The sequence below is a fragment of the Arvicola amphibius genome, chromosome 1 (genome assembly GCF_903992535.2).
Source record: "Arvicola amphibius chromosome 1, mArvAmp1.2, whole genome shotgun sequence".
Lineage (NCBI taxonomy): Eukaryota > Metazoa > Chordata > Mammalia > Rodentia > Cricetidae > Arvicola > Arvicola amphibius.
The window spans coordinates 29,722,996-29,741,387 of record NC_052047.1 but is presented as its reverse complement, the minus strand read 5'-3'; the positions used below and the strand labels follow the sequence as shown (position 1 = coordinate 29,741,387).

The 18,392-nt window shown below is 44.7% G+C and overlaps 1 protein-coding gene across 1 annotated transcript in view; it reads left to right on the top strand.

Annotated features, from left to right (window-relative positions):
* Positions 1 to 4,117: 4,117 nt before the first annotated feature.
* The window catches only part of Spata18 (spermatogenesis associated 18), a 31,040-nt gene continuing 16,765 nt past the window's right edge, over positions 4,118 to 18,392 (top strand). The window contains exons 1-4 of the mRNA XM_038309674.1: positions 4,118 to 4,204; positions 11,137 to 11,242; positions 11,383 to 11,483; positions 12,662 to 12,771. Coding sequence (XP_038165602.1) covers positions 4,118 to 4,204; positions 11,137 to 11,242; positions 11,383 to 11,483; positions 12,662 to 12,771 — 404 coding nt within the window. The remainder of the gene's footprint in view (positions 4,205 to 11,136; positions 11,243 to 11,382; positions 11,484 to 12,661; positions 12,772 to 18,392) is intronic.

The following is an 18,392-nucleotide window of genomic DNA, read 5'->3' as shown; positions in this document are numbered from 1 at the left end:
ACCATGCCCCACTCCCCTGCCCCAAGGGGAATGCTCCACTCAGCTTCTTTCCCCCCTGGAGCTTGGTCATTTTGCTTTTATAGCCAGTTCCTTCGCTGCTCTGGCCTACTTCTGATGAGTATGGAGTTTAAATAGACGCTGTCACCTAACTAATGTCTTTTAACCTCTTTTCCTTCTCGTGTCTAACTTGGGGTAAGAGCTGCGCCTGTGTGGTCATTTGCCTGCTCATCCCTTCTTCCCCAACTGCTGAAACCAACTGGCTCCATCTCCATAGCATGCCTGCATTTTAGGCAGGAAGACTATAAATACAAGGCACAGGGTTGGGAATTAGCAGTGTCTTTGTAATAGTTCGGCTCTCGTCCCATGTATCAACTTTGACAACAGGGCTTTTGACTGGTCCTGGGTTCCCGTGCTTCTCCTTTTACTGTGCTCGGAAGGTTTTTTCCCTTTTCTCTGAAAGACGTTCTCCTTTGTGTCCCCAAGAACCCATCAAATGTCTCTTTGGAGCCTTTGGAAGCTACAGTCAGTGATATGAGTCCTCTGTTTCTAATCTTGTGTGGGGTTTTAGTCTGCAGGGTTGAAGGCCCATGTCTCAATCACACACAATATGAAGCTTACTAAATATCTTCCAGAGCTGCCCGATGTTCCGAGTTTTAAGATAAGCCCACCTTTTTCCTAACCTATCTTCACATAGGTGCTTTGATAATGGATTTTCCTGAAGTCGGATGTCCCTTGGCTGTCTGAAGATCTGCTTTCCCTGGATTCCTCATTGCTAACAGGACACCCACTTATTCTTGTGGCCAATTTGTCTTGTTGTGGCTGTTTTTAAGAGCAGATGTTTTATGTGTTTGTTTTGCCTGCAGATACAGATGTGCACTCCCTGCATGCCTGGTGCTGGTGGGGAGCAGAAGAGGGTGTTAGACCCTGAGACTGGAGTGGCAATTATGAACCACCAAATGGGTAGAGGGAGCTGAGCTCAGGTCCTCTACAAGAGCAGCCAAGAGATGTTAATATCGGAGCTGTCGCTCCACCCCCCCATTTGTCGTTTGAAAAAGAGAACCAATTCATTCATTCAACCAGAAGCATAATGTGAGCCATGTCTAATGCTATTATTCTGAAGTCCTTTTTCCCCCCTGAAACATTTGGAGGATGCTACATGCTTGGCAATATCCCTAGTTCTCCCAGCAGTTTTGTTCTGACATTATACCAGTTCACTATGACACCCCCTTTATATTTAAGTTATTTTGCTGTTAACATAGTTTTCTCCTAAGCAGACTGTGTGCTCCTTACAAACTGGGTGCAGTATGTCATTACATGTTATTCCAAGTCCTGATCATGTTAGGAATGAAATACACAATAAATGCCAAATAGCTCTGCTGACTGAATACTGGTCTTTTTCGCTGAATAAAACAATGACAAGTATCTCTGACACAGATTTACTTCCTCTCTCACCATACAATACTCCAGATGAGGCCCACACTCCCATCATCTGTGCTTCCTAAGTGCTCGTCCTTAGTCCCATCCTCCCTCCTATAGAACCTGCCACATGGTGTATAAGAAGAGATCCAATTACAATTCTGTTTGTAGCCCTGCCTGCCTTCCCACCGTCTATGAAATAAACAATCTCTTGTTATAAAAGGCTCATCAGAGCCAAACGCACGACTATGTCAGCTTGTCTCCAACTCTGTAGTCACAGTGGACTCTGCATTTCTTACCCTGGTAGCTTTCATTTCTCGGCATTCACTTTCCTGTGTCTGGTAGACTCCTCCATCCTTACAGAGCTGCTTCTAAAGGTCACTTTCTTCCACAAAGACTGGAAAGGACAGATCACTATGTCCCTAGTTGTATAGTTATATAATTAGTGTTTTGCACCCTGAGCTACCGTTGTTTGTCTGTCTCTTGCAGACTGTGAGATCTCAGAGAGCAGGAAACCAGTCTGACTTCAGCTTATCCTTAAGGTGGATGGGTGGGTCATCATCAAAATCCAGTAAATGCTATTAAATGTGAGAAGGCTCTTTTCCACATCAGCCATCCTAGGCACCACCTTCCTGCCGTACCACGCCATTCTTCTGAGAGGATGAAGGGTATCTGTCAAGGCTGATCATTTCTTGCTCCTCTCTGCAATGTCTGTGTGCTGAACCCCCCACCCCCCCTCGATGGCCATGGCCACACTATCGTGTATTTGCATTTTATGGAGCTAGTGGTGCTGAAAAAGTTGATGGCAGGGATCCCTTCTGTGATGAAGTAGGTATAACAGAAACCTTGGTTGGGATTAAGGGGGGTATTTGGGTCAATACAATTTTCTCTTATTTTTCTTTTCTGTTCTGTATTTAAATTTATTGTTTATTAAATTCATTAAATATTTATTTAGGTTTTATAGTGATAAAATTTTGGTAGATTACGATCTTTGTAGGATTTTTTTGTGTGTGTGTGCCTTAGGCAAACTGGGCATGAGGGGTAATAATTCTGATCTTCCCAGAGAGATTGCATACTGGCAGACTGGTACTGTATTGGAACTTTACATGAAACCTTGACTTTCTTGCTTCCTAGAGGAGGAACCTACCTTCAGCTTCCATCGGAACCAGTTGATTCTTCCTTTAGCGGAAATTTTTGTTTTTCTGTTTACATGGAAGAAAGCATAAGGGGCAAAATTAAGTTCCTGATATAAGAACAAAACCACTCAGGTAAGGGGATACCTACTAAATGAACAAGGAAGTGCTTGGCACTTAGGACAAAGTGTCTTGGCACACCACCAGTAAACTCTCTCTCTCTCTCTCTCTCTCTCTCTCTCTCTCTCTCTCTCTCTCTCTCTCTCTCTCTTTCTCTCCCCCCCCCCCCTCTCTCTGTGTTGCGCACACACGCCACTCGTGGGTGGACATGTTGTTTCGATCTCTTCACCTTATTTTTTGAGACAAGGTCTCCCTGAATCCAGAGTTCAGTGATTATCCAGACCAATTGACTGGTAGTCCCAGGAGTCACCTGTCTCAGAGACCCCCCCCCCCCTCATTTTTTTTAAACGTGTGTACTGGAGATCCAAACCCAGGTCCTCGCGATTACATGACAAACACCTCACCGACTGGGAAATCTTACCTCTGTGGAAACTCCGTTTTAAAAGCAATTTCGTGCAAGCGGAGCAAAAGCTAGGTTTTCTTTGAACAGAACTACAGATCCTGACACCACCAACCGCACCGAAAAAGAAAATCCAGATACATCAGTAGGACAAGAGTGGCATGGCACACCGAGGGACCCGAGTGTCCACACACAACACAGGTTGGCAAAGGGATTGCACTTGTTCATGCTGAGGAAGACTTGAAAAGGCAAAGATCTCACTGTGTAGCTGTGTGTGTCATTGTATGGGGTACAAATCTATCGACTTAGACCCACAGAGTTGGGTCAAGGGACAACGCCAAAGATGTAAGTAGTAAAAACGGATATTTTAGTCGCAGTTTCTCACAGGCAAACGGAGAATTAAATGCTTGAGCGGAGAAAGAGTAAAGGAAGGGCCAAGGAAGTCTACTAAAAATTTCCACGGAGTTAACTTGCTTTCCTGGGCACACACTGTCACCCAGAATCGGGTGTAGCCTCAGGCTAGGTGTCTTGCGGTCCCCCATCCTCCTGGCAGGTCTAGGCCCAGCTCAGGGTCGGGCAGCAGCCCCCAGGGGTCTGGACATCCTCCAGCGGGCCGCACAACCCGTTGCCCTCGCTGCGATTTTGGCAGATCCCTGAAGTCCGCAAGCTGGGCATGAGCTGGGTGGGGGGCGGGGCGTTGCTCCGACGCTGGCCGCGGGTCCATGGCAGCCGGCCGCCACGTCAAGGTTTGTTTAATAATCGACGGGGTATTTATGGCCTGGCCCACGGGCGGCGGCTGGGAAGCTTGAACAGCGGGCCGGCCAGTGGACGAGTCGCGGCGCCTGCGGCTCAGAGCGCCTCCCCCCTCGGCTTCCCGAACCCTGCCAGGTCCGACCCGAGGGGGAGGATGGACACTCCAGCTGCGTTCTGAGCCTGCGCAGAAAATAACACCCCTGCGGCCACAGCACCCCACCGTCCTACCCAGGCCACCCCCCTCGTCCCTTCTACCACTCGATCTCCCGGAGTCGGAGGCGCGGAAAAGCGCGCGATGGCGGACAACTTGAAGAAGCTGGCCAAAAGCGAATCTTTACGAGCGCTGCAGGATAGAGTCGCCTTCTGGGTGCAGGACTACAACGTGAGTCCGGGTGGGAGAACCCAGGGCTCTCACTGCCTAGCTTCCCCTTACAGCCTCGATCGGGGCTGGCGTCCAGGAGGTCGTTTCGCAAAGTCGCCGCTCTTGATACCCTAACAGGCATCTCAGACTCCTACTCAGATCAATGAAGGAAGTCCTAAGTCTTCACCTGGGGCGGGATGACTCCGGGCGGCCGCAGAGCGCTAGTCTGTGTTCGGTAACCGTGGACGCCGGAGGCCCTAGCAACAGAAGGAACAAGTCGGGCTGCCAGGTCCCCTCTCCCTTCCCCTCCCCCCGTCCATTCTCTCTGCCTGCTTTGGAATTATTTTCTACTGTACCCTTTTCAATCCCTGCGAGGTTTCCTTTCTGCAAGGTTCTCAGTTTTCAGGACATCCAGTATCGTGAAAGAGCAAACGTTTCTAAACCTACACCCAGGAGCTATTATTATAGTAAAGGGGACATTTGTAAAAGTTGCGCCCTTTGCGTGCTGGCAGCATGACTGAAAGGTACCAGAGCGACTTCCAGGAGGTGTTGCCAAGGCTTTTTGTAAGAAATTACAGTGTCAACAGCATTCTGCCACACCCAGAAGCACAATTTTCACTAATCCAATTTTTCACTAATCCCACTCCACCCCGGCTCCAACAGCTACATACTGAATATGACTCACATTCGATGAAAGTACCTTGAATAGGCTGCTCTGGGCTTTTCCCAGCGTACAGAGCAGCCAACAGGGAGAGATGTGAGCTGGGACAACAGACATGGGCCTGACTTCTAGGTCTGAATGTGACTACAATTAGCCAAGTAATGTTTTCCAGCCTCTCTGGGTTTCAGCACCTCAATCTGTTCCATAGTTGGGGTTTTAATTATTATTAAATAATAATTGACTAGTAATAATAGTTCTTATTATTACAATAATATGTAACATTACTTTGTGGATCTCAGATTTTTAAAACCTAGATCAGCTTGTTTTTGAATTTACATCTGAACCCGTCCCATATCTTGTTATGTGTAGTTTGGATTTGGGTCAGTTGCTAAGCAGGTTCTTGTAATCCCCAAAGTGGTTTTGTTAGTACCAAGAAATTTTTGACTTAAACCTTAAGATGAATATTCACTGCAGCAAACTCTAGTTAAAATGCTAGCTGTAGGAAACTACATTTACAAAACAACAACAACAACAACAACAAAACCTGTACATTGTATTTGCTTTGGAAGGCTGATTTTGCTGACTGCACCCATATTGGCTTAGTTAGAATTAAAAATTTAAAAAAACGTCATGAATAATCCTTTACAATTAAAGCCCCCCCCCGGGGGGGGGGGAAATTTACTTTAAAAGAAAATAAATGGTTTATATAAATCCTAACCACAATACATGATTTCAGTTTTCTTCCAATTAATGATTTTTTTTTTTTTTTTGGCTAGTACCCGGTTTCGCTTTCCTTTTATTTCCCTCGTGTGGCTTCCCCTTTCATCCTCCTCTCCACCTTAACTTAGGCAATGCTGCACTTGCACCCACAACCTGGTAGCTGCCTTTTAAGACGGACTTCACTGTGTACTGTGCCTTGGCTTCTTTTTATCCAGGTGTTCATCGTCCCCAATTTCAGTTACCTACAGTCAACTATGGTCTGAAAATACAAAACAAAACCAATTGCTATGTTTTAGACTTTGTGCGGGGTAGTGTGATGAAATCTGTATTTGAGGTTGATTCAGCTCTTGCTGAAGCTTGTGCAGAGTATGTACAAGCAGAGTACCCGCAGATAGCACTGCCCCAGTTTCCAAACACAGCTGATGGTCTTTAGAAATATCAATCTATGCCCTAAAGCCTTTTTTTTTTTTAACAAAAAAGGTGGTTTAGCTGGGTGGTGGTGGCCAATCCTTTAATCCCAGCACTCAAGAAGCAGAGGCAGGTGGATCTCTGTGAGTTTGCAGGCCAGCCTGGTCTACAGAGTGAGTTCCAGGACAGCCAGAGCTGTTGCACAGAGAAACCCTGTCTTAAAAAACCAAGTCTTTAGGGTCACAGAAGAAACTACCCCTTGTTGATTTGAACACAATCTTTTTAGGGCTGATGAGATGGTTCATTAGGTAGAGTCACCTGCTGCCACACCTTGTCCTGAGTTCCATTTGCAGGACCCACGTGATGGAAGGAGAAGCCTGACTCCCACGAGTTGTCTTCTGACCTCCACATGTGTGCTGTGCCATGCTTGCAGCTCCTACCCATATACAATGTAACAGTGTTTAAAAAATTCTCCAGGAGAGCTGGGCAGTGGTGGCGCAAGCCTTTAATCCCAGCACTCGGGAGGCAGAGGCAGGCAGATCTCTGAGTTCGAGGCCAGCCTGGTCTACAAGAGCTAGTTCCAGGACAGGCTCTAGAAACTACAGGGAAACCCTGCCTCGAAAAACCAAAAAGAAAAAAAAAGAAAAAAAATTCTCCAGGAAAAGAATGTTTTCCAACAGTCCCCCAAAGAAACAAACACTAAAGCCGACAGCTAAGACAGCTAACAGTCCTGCCTCTCTTTGCCAAGCGGGTGCTACTGAACTTAATGTGAGCCTCTCAGGAACCTTTAAAGGACAGCTTGGTCTGAGCACGTGACTTTCAGAAGTTGCTCACCATCATTGTTCAGCTAGAGGCAAAGGCAAAAACTTAACTCATCCAGCAAATAGTTACTGGCCATCAAATCAGGGGGCCTGACAAGAATTTTTGCAAGGCATCTTTCCTTATTTACTTTTTAAAAAGAGCATATTTTGTGCCTGTCTATGCTAGGTACTGGGATTAGCACTGGGAGCTTCACATTTTTAATTTAAAAAGTTTGTTTTCTATGTATGAGTGTTTGGCCTGTGCACCGCTTGTGCAGTCCTGGCAGAGAGCAGAAGAGGGCACCAGGTCCTCTGAAACCAGTTACTGATGGTTGTGTTGATCCGCCCCGTGAGTGCTGAGAACTGAACCAGGGTCTTCAGAGAGCAGCCAGTGCTCTTAACTGCTGAGCCATCACTAAGCCTCCCTCTGCAGAAGAGAAAGAGCCGTGTGCAAGGAGTAGGGAAGCTTGAGGGAACGGGTGGGGGCTGGGAAGATGGCAATGAGAAGAGGCTGAGCAGGTGGAGAGTTGGGGCAGGTGTCAAAGAGCCATTGGGGAGGGTGGGAGTTCAGCCTTTGCTTGAGGGCCCAGAGGGAGACTCTGAAAGCACAATACAGGAAGAGGACCACTTGGGATTGGACTCCACACTGGTGGCTCTAGTTGTCTTGTGATGGGGAAACTGAAATCTCTAGAAAGAGGGTTTGGGGTTAAGTGATACTTGAAGCAAGAGAATATATGAATGAATCAACCTGGCATATTTAGCAGACAAGATGAAGACACCAAGAATGCCCCTTAAGGCTCCGGTGAGAGGGTACTGTTTAAATACCAGAAATTTACGGGGCAACAACTTTATAGTTGTATTGGTCAGTTCTGTAAAAGGCAAGGATCCCTTTATAAGCAGAGCTGAATTCTGATGACAATTACTCCTTAGAGATGTCATCTCGAGACAACACCTTATGTTACACTGCCTTCAGTGGGGCAGCCCTGGACTGGGTCCCTCCTCCCTCTGGGATACTTCCATTTCCCCTCCAAGTCCTGTGGACTAGGGAGTTAACTTGAGTTAGATGACCTTAGCCTTGATTCTAAAGGCATGTGTTTGATAATTATAACAGCAAACGGTAAATACGCTATCCTTTACAGTCTGTTCTCAAGATAGGATAGATGACATATACTTTGAGTTAAAGTCTTGCTATATATAGGCAGGGTTAGCCTCTAACTTGAAATCCCTCTGCCTCAGCCTCTTGAGTGCTGAGATTACAGGCATGCAATTGCTTTTAAAGTGAGGTGACAGATAGTAGGACATCACAATTCAGAAACTTTGTGGGTTTTTTTTTGTTCTTTTTAACAAAAAGGATCTCCTGTAGCCCAGGCTGGCTTCAAACTTGATTACGTAGCTAGAGATGAACTTGAATTCCTAATCTTGCTGCTTTTACCTCTGATGTACTGGGATTACATGTGTGAGCCATCATGCCCAGTTTACGTGTGAAACTGAATAGGAATAGAGTCAGGGATTTGTGCATGACAGGCAAGGATTCTATCAGTGGGTCCCCAGCCCCCAGAAAGATCAGTTATAATATGTGAGCAAGACTGATGGCAAGAGCTCTATTATTATTCTTTTCCATTAAGGATGTGTTCACTAATAGTTGAAAACATGGTATTCAACATCCACATACGAAAAGGAGATCTTACTGAGGCATGTCTTCTGTTTGGTTTAGAATAGCATTTGTGGTTGAAATAGAGGTCTGTCAGTGTTGCCATGGTGTGTTCAAACAGACTCCCTGACCACCATAACCACTCCTCAGTCAACAAACTAACACATTCTTCATGGTACTATCTAAGCGGTAAACTTAGAAAGAACTTTATCCTTGTCTTTATTTCTTTACTACCAGTTCAAGCTGCAGGAACAAACAAACTCACAGATCCCAGGGTCTGAATGGGAAGGATACATTTCTCTTGTAAAAGTCACAGGGCAGCTCTTCATTTCTGGTTCAGTTCCCCTTGAGAGAGCACGGCTGGTGTCCAAGCATGCCATCTGGAAGAGCTACAGGGGAAGGAAGCAAACTTGTACTGCTCTTAAATGACATATTTAAGATGTCTTATCCATCATCCTTTCGCCAGAAGCATGGCTGTGTATCAGTTGATAATGGGTGTCTCTTTTGAGAAAGTCATCCCTGGGCAATTCCGTGGTTGTGTATCATAGTGTTTACTTACTCAAGTTGGATGATGCTATAAAACCACTGTCTTGTACATGGCTGTTAGTAACAGAAATGTCATATAACCATAGTTCTGTGACGCCAGCCTGGTTGTCAGGCAGCTAAAGAGTGGCTGAGAGTGTAAACACACTGCAGAATCATAGAAATCTGTTCTTACTTTCTTGAAGCTGTCCTCCTCTTTGCCTTCTTGGTCTTTCTTTCTTTCTTTCTTTCTTTCTTTCTTTCTTTCTTTCTTTCTTTCTTTCTTTCTTTCTTCTTTCTTCTTTCTTTCTTTTCTTCTTTCTTTTTTTGTTGCCATAATTTTGCTCTTTACTAATTATCTTTTCTTCCTCAGTCCACTTGAGACACAAGATGGTCCCTGAGCCCTCTGCCTATCCTGTATCATTACTGTGATCTCACCTCTGTGGGTTTCCACGCTTCCATCCAAAGCCGCACCCCCATTCCTGTCTCTTTACCTGGTTTTGGTAGTGTTGTGGTGTGAAGCATGCATGTCTCACATGCACGTCAACCATCCTTCCTTCGAATGACTTTACTTTCCTGTGTTGGTGTGTCTCCCGTAGGAAAGGTAGCCAATGTATAGGATTGTCCCTTCCCCTTCCCTTCTTTCCCCTTCTCCTCCCCTCCCTGGCTCTCTTTCCCCTCCACCTCCCCAGGGCCTGTTTTGTTCAGCCTCTAGCTTACTTCCCACACAGAACACTTGATATAGTCTGGGATGATCATTTATAGACTTGTTTGCTTCCTCATTCTCCATCCTCTCCCCCAGCTGCTGAGCTCACCCACAGCAGACAACACGTTTCGTTTAAAAGTAACTTTGGCGTGGGGAGGGGCTGCCAGTCTAAGACCTTATATAGACTAGGAAGTCTGAGACTTAGGAATAAATGAATCTGAAGACTCTGCTCTGCACAGGGTACATTTGATTCCCATCTTTTCTCTGTGTATCAGATGATAGGGCTAATTGGATAATGTGATCCTATCGTAACTCAAGCATCTTAAGCAGTGCTTTGAGTAGGGAGCTGGGCATGTTGTGACTTGTCTTGGGATACAGGCATGAATATCTGTGGTGTGTACACAAATGCACCTTTGGGCGGCAGGCAAGGCATGGAAGCAGGTGGTGGGAAACCACGGACACACTTCTAATTGAGGATCTAGGCTGAGTTAGCACACAACGTCAACTCCTTCCTAAATCCAAGGACGCAGTATCTCATTTACATGCCTTTCGTAAAAGAATTCATCTTGCTGGCGGAGAGTGGGATTTGAATCCAGAGCTTCTTGATTGTTGGAGTCAGTTCAAGGTCTAGCTATGAACAATAAATAAAGACCAACCCAGAATAAAAATCAAGAGGCCCACATGACCTTCTAGAGTTCCATTCTCATCTCTGAAAGGGTTCCATGTCCAGTAGGGCCATCTCTTTCCCACAAACTACCTCGTTGACTTAATTTCTTCTCAGACTTTAGAACCCTTCCCCGATTTTTTAAGACAGCAGCTTTTCAGTGGACTTGATGCCCCTTACACTCCCTGCTGTCATCTGTTAGTGGCCATGGGCCTCCTTTTGTCCTGCTCCCCCATAGCATCCTGCACCCAGCATAATACCGTCCTGCTGTTAAAGGAGTTGTAGTCTTGGCACATATAATATCAAGAACTGAATGTTATGCACAATATGATAAAGTAGATGAATGAGGTGACAATGTGCATTGGGGTGTAAAGAGTCTCTTTGGTTCATAAGGGGATTTTTTTCTTTTTTAACTCTCAGGATTCTGAGTAGAATCATTGCTATGAAAGTAATTCCTCAAACCTCAGGGGGTTAAACACCCACAAACAACTTCCTCAGGCAATTATCGTTGATCAAGTCAATAGCTTTGGGGGTGTTGGGGTTCACACTTCCCCTCCTCCACAGGAGGAAAATGCTTCCTCTGCATTTACCTGGTCGATCTGGAAATCTAGAAACAGGATTGCTCAAGAGATTTTTTTCCTGCCAGGCCCAGTCATGGTGTATAGAACTGAGTTCAAACAGAGAGTCGCCAAATGACAGCTGGGTTCAGAGGAATAGATCTTGGGCGGAGCCTGGTAGCCCCCGGATTACACAGTCACGTCTATCTGCAGCCAGTTCCAGAAACAAGGAACTGTACGGATGTCTTCTGTTTGACTTTACAGACAAACTCCTGTGACGAAAACCTAAATTACTGCATCGGACTCATCGAACAAGTGGCCAAAGTGCAGGCGCAACTCTTCGGGATCCTCACAGTGACAGCCCAAGAAGGTGAGAGCAACTTCTGCCTCCCCGCCCTTCAAACCCTCTCCTTTTCTGTTTGTGCGACTGTGTGTGTGTGTGTGTGTGCCCATGTCCTCTGGCTGGGACCCCTCCCCCACCCTGCTGATCTGCCGTGTCCATTCTCTTAGGAGGACATAATGAGGGTGTGGCAACAATCAAGGGTCGCCTTTTGCCTTTGCTGGAGACATCTTTCAGCTCTGTAAACGTGGGAAAACTTATAGAGACCAAGGTAAGGACGCACAAGGATGATGCGGCCGCATAAAACTGGTACTTCCAAGTTTGGAAAAGTGAGCAAACAGTGTTCTCACGTAGGCCTGGCACTGGTGACTTCCATGAGCAGTGGAACTTTCTAGATAGTTGGAATCCAGAGCACAAGCATGATGCATACCAAAATTAAGACAGCAGTCCCATCGTGTTTTTCTGTTGCCACAACAAACTCCTGCAGGAGACAGCAATATGTTGGTGGGCATATGTCCTGAAGGGAGTGAGCACATCCCTGGGAGCCAGGACACAGGGAGGGGCCATAGTAACTCTCTTGAGAACTAGCCCGAGTCTCATGAGAACTTCCGGTTTTCCATGTTCTAATGGCTTCTCCCATCACGCCCTACCTGTCATCTGGAACACCAGGACCCAAACTTCCAATCCACATACTCTTGAGGAACACAGCATAGTCACATTATATACAACGGCAACCAGTAATTTTACTTCCAGATGTTTAAATGGCTTTGCATAGACTTATAAAAATGGACATAGTTCCCCAAAGCTACAGAGAAACGTAGTTAGAGTGGGCTGTTCTGAGCAAGAACCAGTAGTTGAACAGTTTCTGCTTAGGTGAGAACCAAACTGGACAGAAACCCTGGGGAGTTATAGACTTTGATGGTCCCATTTACCTACTGGCCACACGGGGACAATAAGTTTGCCAACTTAATGTTGCGATCCTGATTTCTAAAGCATGGTAGGTATACAAAAACAAACAGGTTTGTAGCAAGCCTGGCACCTGGTAAGATTTCTCTTTACCTAGAGGTGACAGTTGTCATTAATACTTTTTGAGGACATACAATGGCTAGAATTTTACTGTCTGTGGGTATTATTCTGGGTTAGTCATCCTTTTATTCCGGGAGTAGAGGTGATGTAGGATGATGCTTTAAAGTCTACACTTAAAATCGAGTTGTAATGTATATATAGTGAAGCCCGCAGTAGATGAGTTTCGAACCAGGAACAAACACACAAAACTCATCCCTACACTGATCCACAAACTGCCACCTCCCTCCGAGCCCGCCTTGTGTCACCTCCAGAGCAGCTACTGAGGGTTCCTGCTGGAGAAAGTTTACACAAATGAATGAAGCTTCTTTTGCTAAGTGGCGTGTTTTTGTCATGTGTCCACACTAATTTTTTTTTTCTTTCCAGGACATGTATGTTAGAGACAAAACGAGAGAAGCTAGTTTTCAGGATCAGGACCAAGAGCAATTAGACATTGAATCCAGCCCCGAGAGTCAACAAAACCAGGTTCAAGACGAGTAAGAGGAATGCAAGTTATCTTTTTTTCAAACAGAATTATTCTAAAATTAATTACTTTTTAAGTTTGAAAAGAGAATAATGGGTCATGTAAAATGTAGGGATTTGCAAATAAGTGTGTGTGTGTGTGTGTGTGTGTGTGTGTGTGTGTGTGTGTGTGTAAGGGAGGAAGCGGGGAGAGGGAGGGAGTAGAAGATGTGGGGGAACTTATGACTGAGTTGGGGCCTCGGTTTCTGCATTTTATGATCCTTGGTTCTTCACCTCCATCACAGCTCATGTTTTAGATAAATATCAGTAGATACCAGTCTGTTAGTCCAGAGACCATGTAGAAGGAGAAGGTCGCAGGAGCGGGGAAAGGTGAGAGGAAGAGGAAGACTGAGAAAAAGAAGCAGAGCAGGAATACCTGTATCAGCTACTTTTCTCGATGCTGAGACAGAGGATCCGAGTTTAAGGGACTCGAAGTTTATTTTGGGGAAATAAATTTCATCATGGCGGCTGAATCGGGGCAGCTGCTGTCCTCGCATCCGGTCAAGGGGCAGAGGGCAATGCATGCTAGGCTCAGCTCTCCTCTCTTGCTGGTCAGTCTGGCAGGCAGGCTGCTTCAGACATTAATTACCCCAATCCATATAATCCCTCATAGGCATGCCAGAGCCTTATGACCCAGTCGTTTGTTTGTTTATTTTTGTTTTTTGTTTATTTTTTTTGGTAAGATGTAGACTATGACTAACCTGGAACTCACAGAGATCCACCTACCTCTGCCTCTGAAGAGATAGAATTAATGGCATAGAGGCATAAGCCACTACACATATCACTTACCTTATCTAGATCCTGTCAAGACCCACTGTGTCTATTATCTCTTAGGGGAGCATCTATATTTTATTGGGAGAATTGTAAACTTAATCAAGGTTTTTGAATAATTAGCTATTATATACATATATATATATACATATGTAACATGGTATGTGACGTATATGTATATATATGTATGTATCTATATTTAAAAGTTAGGCAAGAAAAAAAAAGTTAGGCAAGGTCAGGCAACAGAAAAGAGTCAGATTAAGCTTCTGGAATCACTGCAAAAAATTTCAGGCTTTCAGTCTGAAGGTAGGCAATTTATATGGGGCACCATTTGACATGCTTAATTTAGAAACAAACAAATAAAAACAACAACAACAACAACACACACACAACCCTCCCCATCCCTAGCATCCACTTCATTCCTACCGTGGATGGAACAGTGAGAAAGTCATGGATGGAATAGTTTGGGATTCTCTCTTGTTCTCTGGTGGAATTTCCTTTTTTTTTCCTTACATGGAAAATCTTGCATTTTGCTTGATAATAAAAAACGATGCAAATTTCCTTCTCAAATGCATAGAAACAGAAATGTAAAGGTGGAAGTCTTGTTAGCTCACTCTGTCAACACTTTGACACACTATACTCCAGACACACTGCGTGTGCTTGCACCTCCGCACACACCTAGGCAACAGTCACACAACTGCAGTAGCCAAATGCACACACAAAAGCTGAGTTCCTCAGGACGCGAATGTGTTTTGTGTTAGCTGATCCTTCCGTTCACCACTTCTAGGTGAGATGGGCTTATCTCCTTTATCATAAATCCTCTTTGTGTAAAGTGTCTACTAAATTCCAAGAGACATTTCCCTTCTGAGCTGGTTTGTCTCTTGTGGGATTCTTTTCTTGATCTATGCTTAGGCATCCCTAAAAGTGAGTCGCTTGGGTCTTGTACTGTCCTGTGGTCTTTGCTGGCCTTGGTTCCCTCTGGGCACTAGTGTTTTATGCTGCTGGGTTCTGAGTTGGGTCTTGTCTGGTTCAGTTTCCTGGCAACTGCTTCAGATGGTGAGGACCTTCTGGTTTCTCTAGTTACAAGGGAAAGCTTTGAGAATTTGTTGCATTTTGACGTCCACTAGCACAGATGGGGACAGGATTTTCTACTTCCCTTTGTTTGTTTGTTGCACGGGCCTCACAACCACTCTAAAGGGGTGATAAGGACCAGGAATCTTGACTCTTAGCCAGTGTTCTGGTGCTGTGAAGAGACCATGATTACTGCAGCTCTTATCATCGAAAGCATTTAACTGGGGCTGGCTTACAGTTCCAGAGGTTTGTTTAGTCCATTGTCACCATGGAGGGAAGCATGGCAGTGTGCAGGCAGACAGGGTGCTGAGAAGTAGCTGGGGGGTCTATACCCAGATCTGCAGGCAGCAGGAAGAGAAAGACACTGGGTCTGGTTTTGGCTTTTCAAACCTCAAAGCCCATCCCCAGTGACACACTTTCTCTACGAAGGCCATATCTACTCCAAACGCCACGCTTCCTAATCCATCTAAGTAGTGCCACTCCCTGACAGCTAAGAATGCAGATATATGAGCCTATGGGAGCCACTCTTATTCAAACCACCACATTGGTGAATGCATATTTTTTTTTTAAAACTTTGTCTTTGAAAAATGCTTCCAGGACAGAAATTTGTAAGAATAGTGTCCGAAACACCAACCCATCCTTTCATGTCACGTGTTCCGTTTACTTTATTACTTTTGAGTGACTTCCTTTCCTTCTAGAAGCTCACATGGAGATACTTACTGCCATGTTCCTGTTTTGCTTAGTTTTGTTTAACATCTCTTTGGATCTTATTCTGTTTTTATCGAAGATCTCCAAAATGATGAAGTGTGTGTTTCCTATACCAGAAATTTGCTCAAAGAATCAAACCAATCCATAACAAACCATTTAAATAAAGGATATTTACCTGACTAAAACAGCTTCTAGTTTAAGAAGCTATATCTTATCTACCTCTTATCTATTCCTGATGTCATCCAAATGTGTGGCATTAGAACTGTGTGTGTGCAGGTGTACATATATGTTCATACTGTGTGCAAGGAGGGGGAGTACTTCATCTGTCTGTACTTTTCCCTTGGTTCATTTTTGTTGTTACTGTTGATTTTCTTCAGCTCTTTCATCAAGAGAGTTCTCATCAAGAGAGAACTAAAGAAATCATCTTTCCACATTTACATTAAAAATCCGTAATAGATTCAATTCTTTCAAAGAACAAGCTAATTTCCCTTCAACCTGCAACAGCTGTATTAATCCATTTCTAATCCAGCAGTCTTTTAGACTGTAGACAGTTTATTTTTTTCATTCATTTCGTATTTCATCTTTCACAAAGATCTGTGTGATGGGCTTTAAGTGCTGAGGGTAAAGAGGAGTAGTACAGTTTGTAGTTTATGGTATGAATATCAGATAAATGTGAACGGCATTCAGCAGAAGAGAGCACGTTGAACTTGAAGCTGTGTCTGGTGGCATGTGGAAGGTGGAGGTGGGCTCACGTGTAAGTAGTAACCGATTGCCCGATTCTTTGGGGTTAGTATGAATTCTTCTTCCCGTTATTTTCCTGTCGGCTTTATTCTCTCGGTGAAGACCCATGTTTGTCAGATTCCAACCCTGTGACAAAATACCCAAGATATATAACTTAAAAGGAGAAACAGTTATTTGGGCTCATGGTTTCAGAGATCGTGGTTTCTGGGCCCCTTCACTTGGGGACTGTGATGAGGCACATATCACGACAGGGAGTGCACAGTGAAGAGAAATGCCTAACTTCATACAGTCTGGGCAGTGAAGAGAGAAGGGACAGTCTCGGTGTCCCCTTGAAGACATGCTCCTTGTATCTTCCCAGCAGGTCCCAGTGCCCCCATAGGATTTCCAGCCAGGCATCAAGCCTATCCCACTTGAGCTCTGGGCACACACTGAAGATTTAAACCATAACAAGATTCCGATGACTTACCCCCTATTATTTTTTTTTTCACTAAAAGACTCTTACTTTCTATCCTCAGGATTGCTGTGATGGAAACAGTCTAGATATTTCATGAGAGGCAAGTCACAGATGTTGTGGACCCTTTGTGAGCCTGTGATGTCCCCCTGTACCAGGACAGTTCCATTGAGAACCACTGGTCTCCATCCAATGTCCATCAGACCTTCACTGGCTAAATTTTAATTCTCTGGTCAGAGAAAGGTGATGTGGCTTAATTCAAGTTGAGATTCCTGGATACTAATTTTGACCAAGTCATTTGGACAATTGTCCTTAGTAAGTGGTGGAAATCAATGACATAAAACCATATATATCTATATCACACACACACACACACACACACACATACACACACACATTACTTTTCTTCATGCTGTGACCAAATATCTACTGAAAAAGCAATGTAAGGGAGGCAATATTGTCCGCCATGGCAGGGAAGCCATGGTAGAAGGAGCAGCTCCTGCTTGTGGCAGCAGGAAGCTGCTTGCTCACATACTGGGGGACTGAAGAAGATAAAGGGGATATTGTTGTTGTGCTGGCTTTTTTTCCTTTTCCTAGTTTCCCCAGAAGTATCTGATGGTCTTGTCCACGTTAGAGAATGCCTTTCTCTCTTGGCTAATCTTATATGGAAGGACCTTCATGGACAGGATTCTAAAGGAGTGCCACGCTGACACCTTAGATGCTTCTCGCTTTTTCATCAGAATTAACTGCCACAAGGCTGGCTTCAGTGGTTAAACGGTGTTTCCTGCCAAGCCTGATGACCTAAGTTCCATGTCTGGAAAGGCAGAAATGACTCTCACAAGTTGTCCTTTGACCTCTACACATGCACTGTGGCTTGCCTGAGCGCAGACGCTATAAAAAGAGAATTTGGAAAAGCAACCGTCACTAATCCCAACTCTAACTAGCCTAACACCCAAGTACAGGGCTTTACATCAAAGTATTATGTACTGGCTTGTATAGCCTCATGCGGATCTCAAAGTGCACAATGCATTTAGTTCATCTCTAGGAATTCCCAACGCGTTAAGAGTTCTAGAATTGTTCAGAAGTGCAAGTTTAAAGTCTTTTCTGAGATTCAAGGGGCTCCATTAACCCATCTAATCTAAAAAGTCAGTTCTATACTTTGAATATACAGCGACACAGTAAACATGCCCATTCCTTAAAGGTATTAACTGAAGCACAGAAAGAACAGAGCAAAGCAAGACAGATCTAGCAAAAACCAAATCCTGAGGCTCCAAGTGTGGCATCGGGGTTCTTGTGGAATTATCTAGGCTCCACTGGCTTTACAGGTAGTCCCGTCTTTCTGGGGTCTTCACTGCAACATAAGCTGTACTTTCACGGTTTCGTGCACAGTGCAGTCTGCAGCTGCATGCAGGCTAACCAACCTTGATACACATCACCTGCTCTCACTGGTTTTCTGGATCCTTGGTTTCTCACCTCCATGTCTCTCTCCTTCATTCTTACAGCGCACATGCGCAAAACCAGTACGTATGCCTCACCCAAACTTCTCCCGCCATCTTGAGATGTAACCTAGCCCCCTTGGACCATACATAGCGCAGCAACCTGTGGGACTTCTCCACTTAACCCAGGAAAACACATTCTTATTCAGTTGTTTTTCTGTGCTGTACCACGAAGGCCATGTTTTCTCAGGCATTCTCCTGTTAAATGAATTTACATGAACATACCCAGGAACTCTTGTTGGTTGGGATCTTGTCCTTTAGGCAACTTTTGTGTTGTCCCTGTGCAGCATCCAAAGTTTCTCATTAATGGTGCTAATGTCTTTAACCTCTTCCTGCCTGTTCTTCAACTTGAACTGGG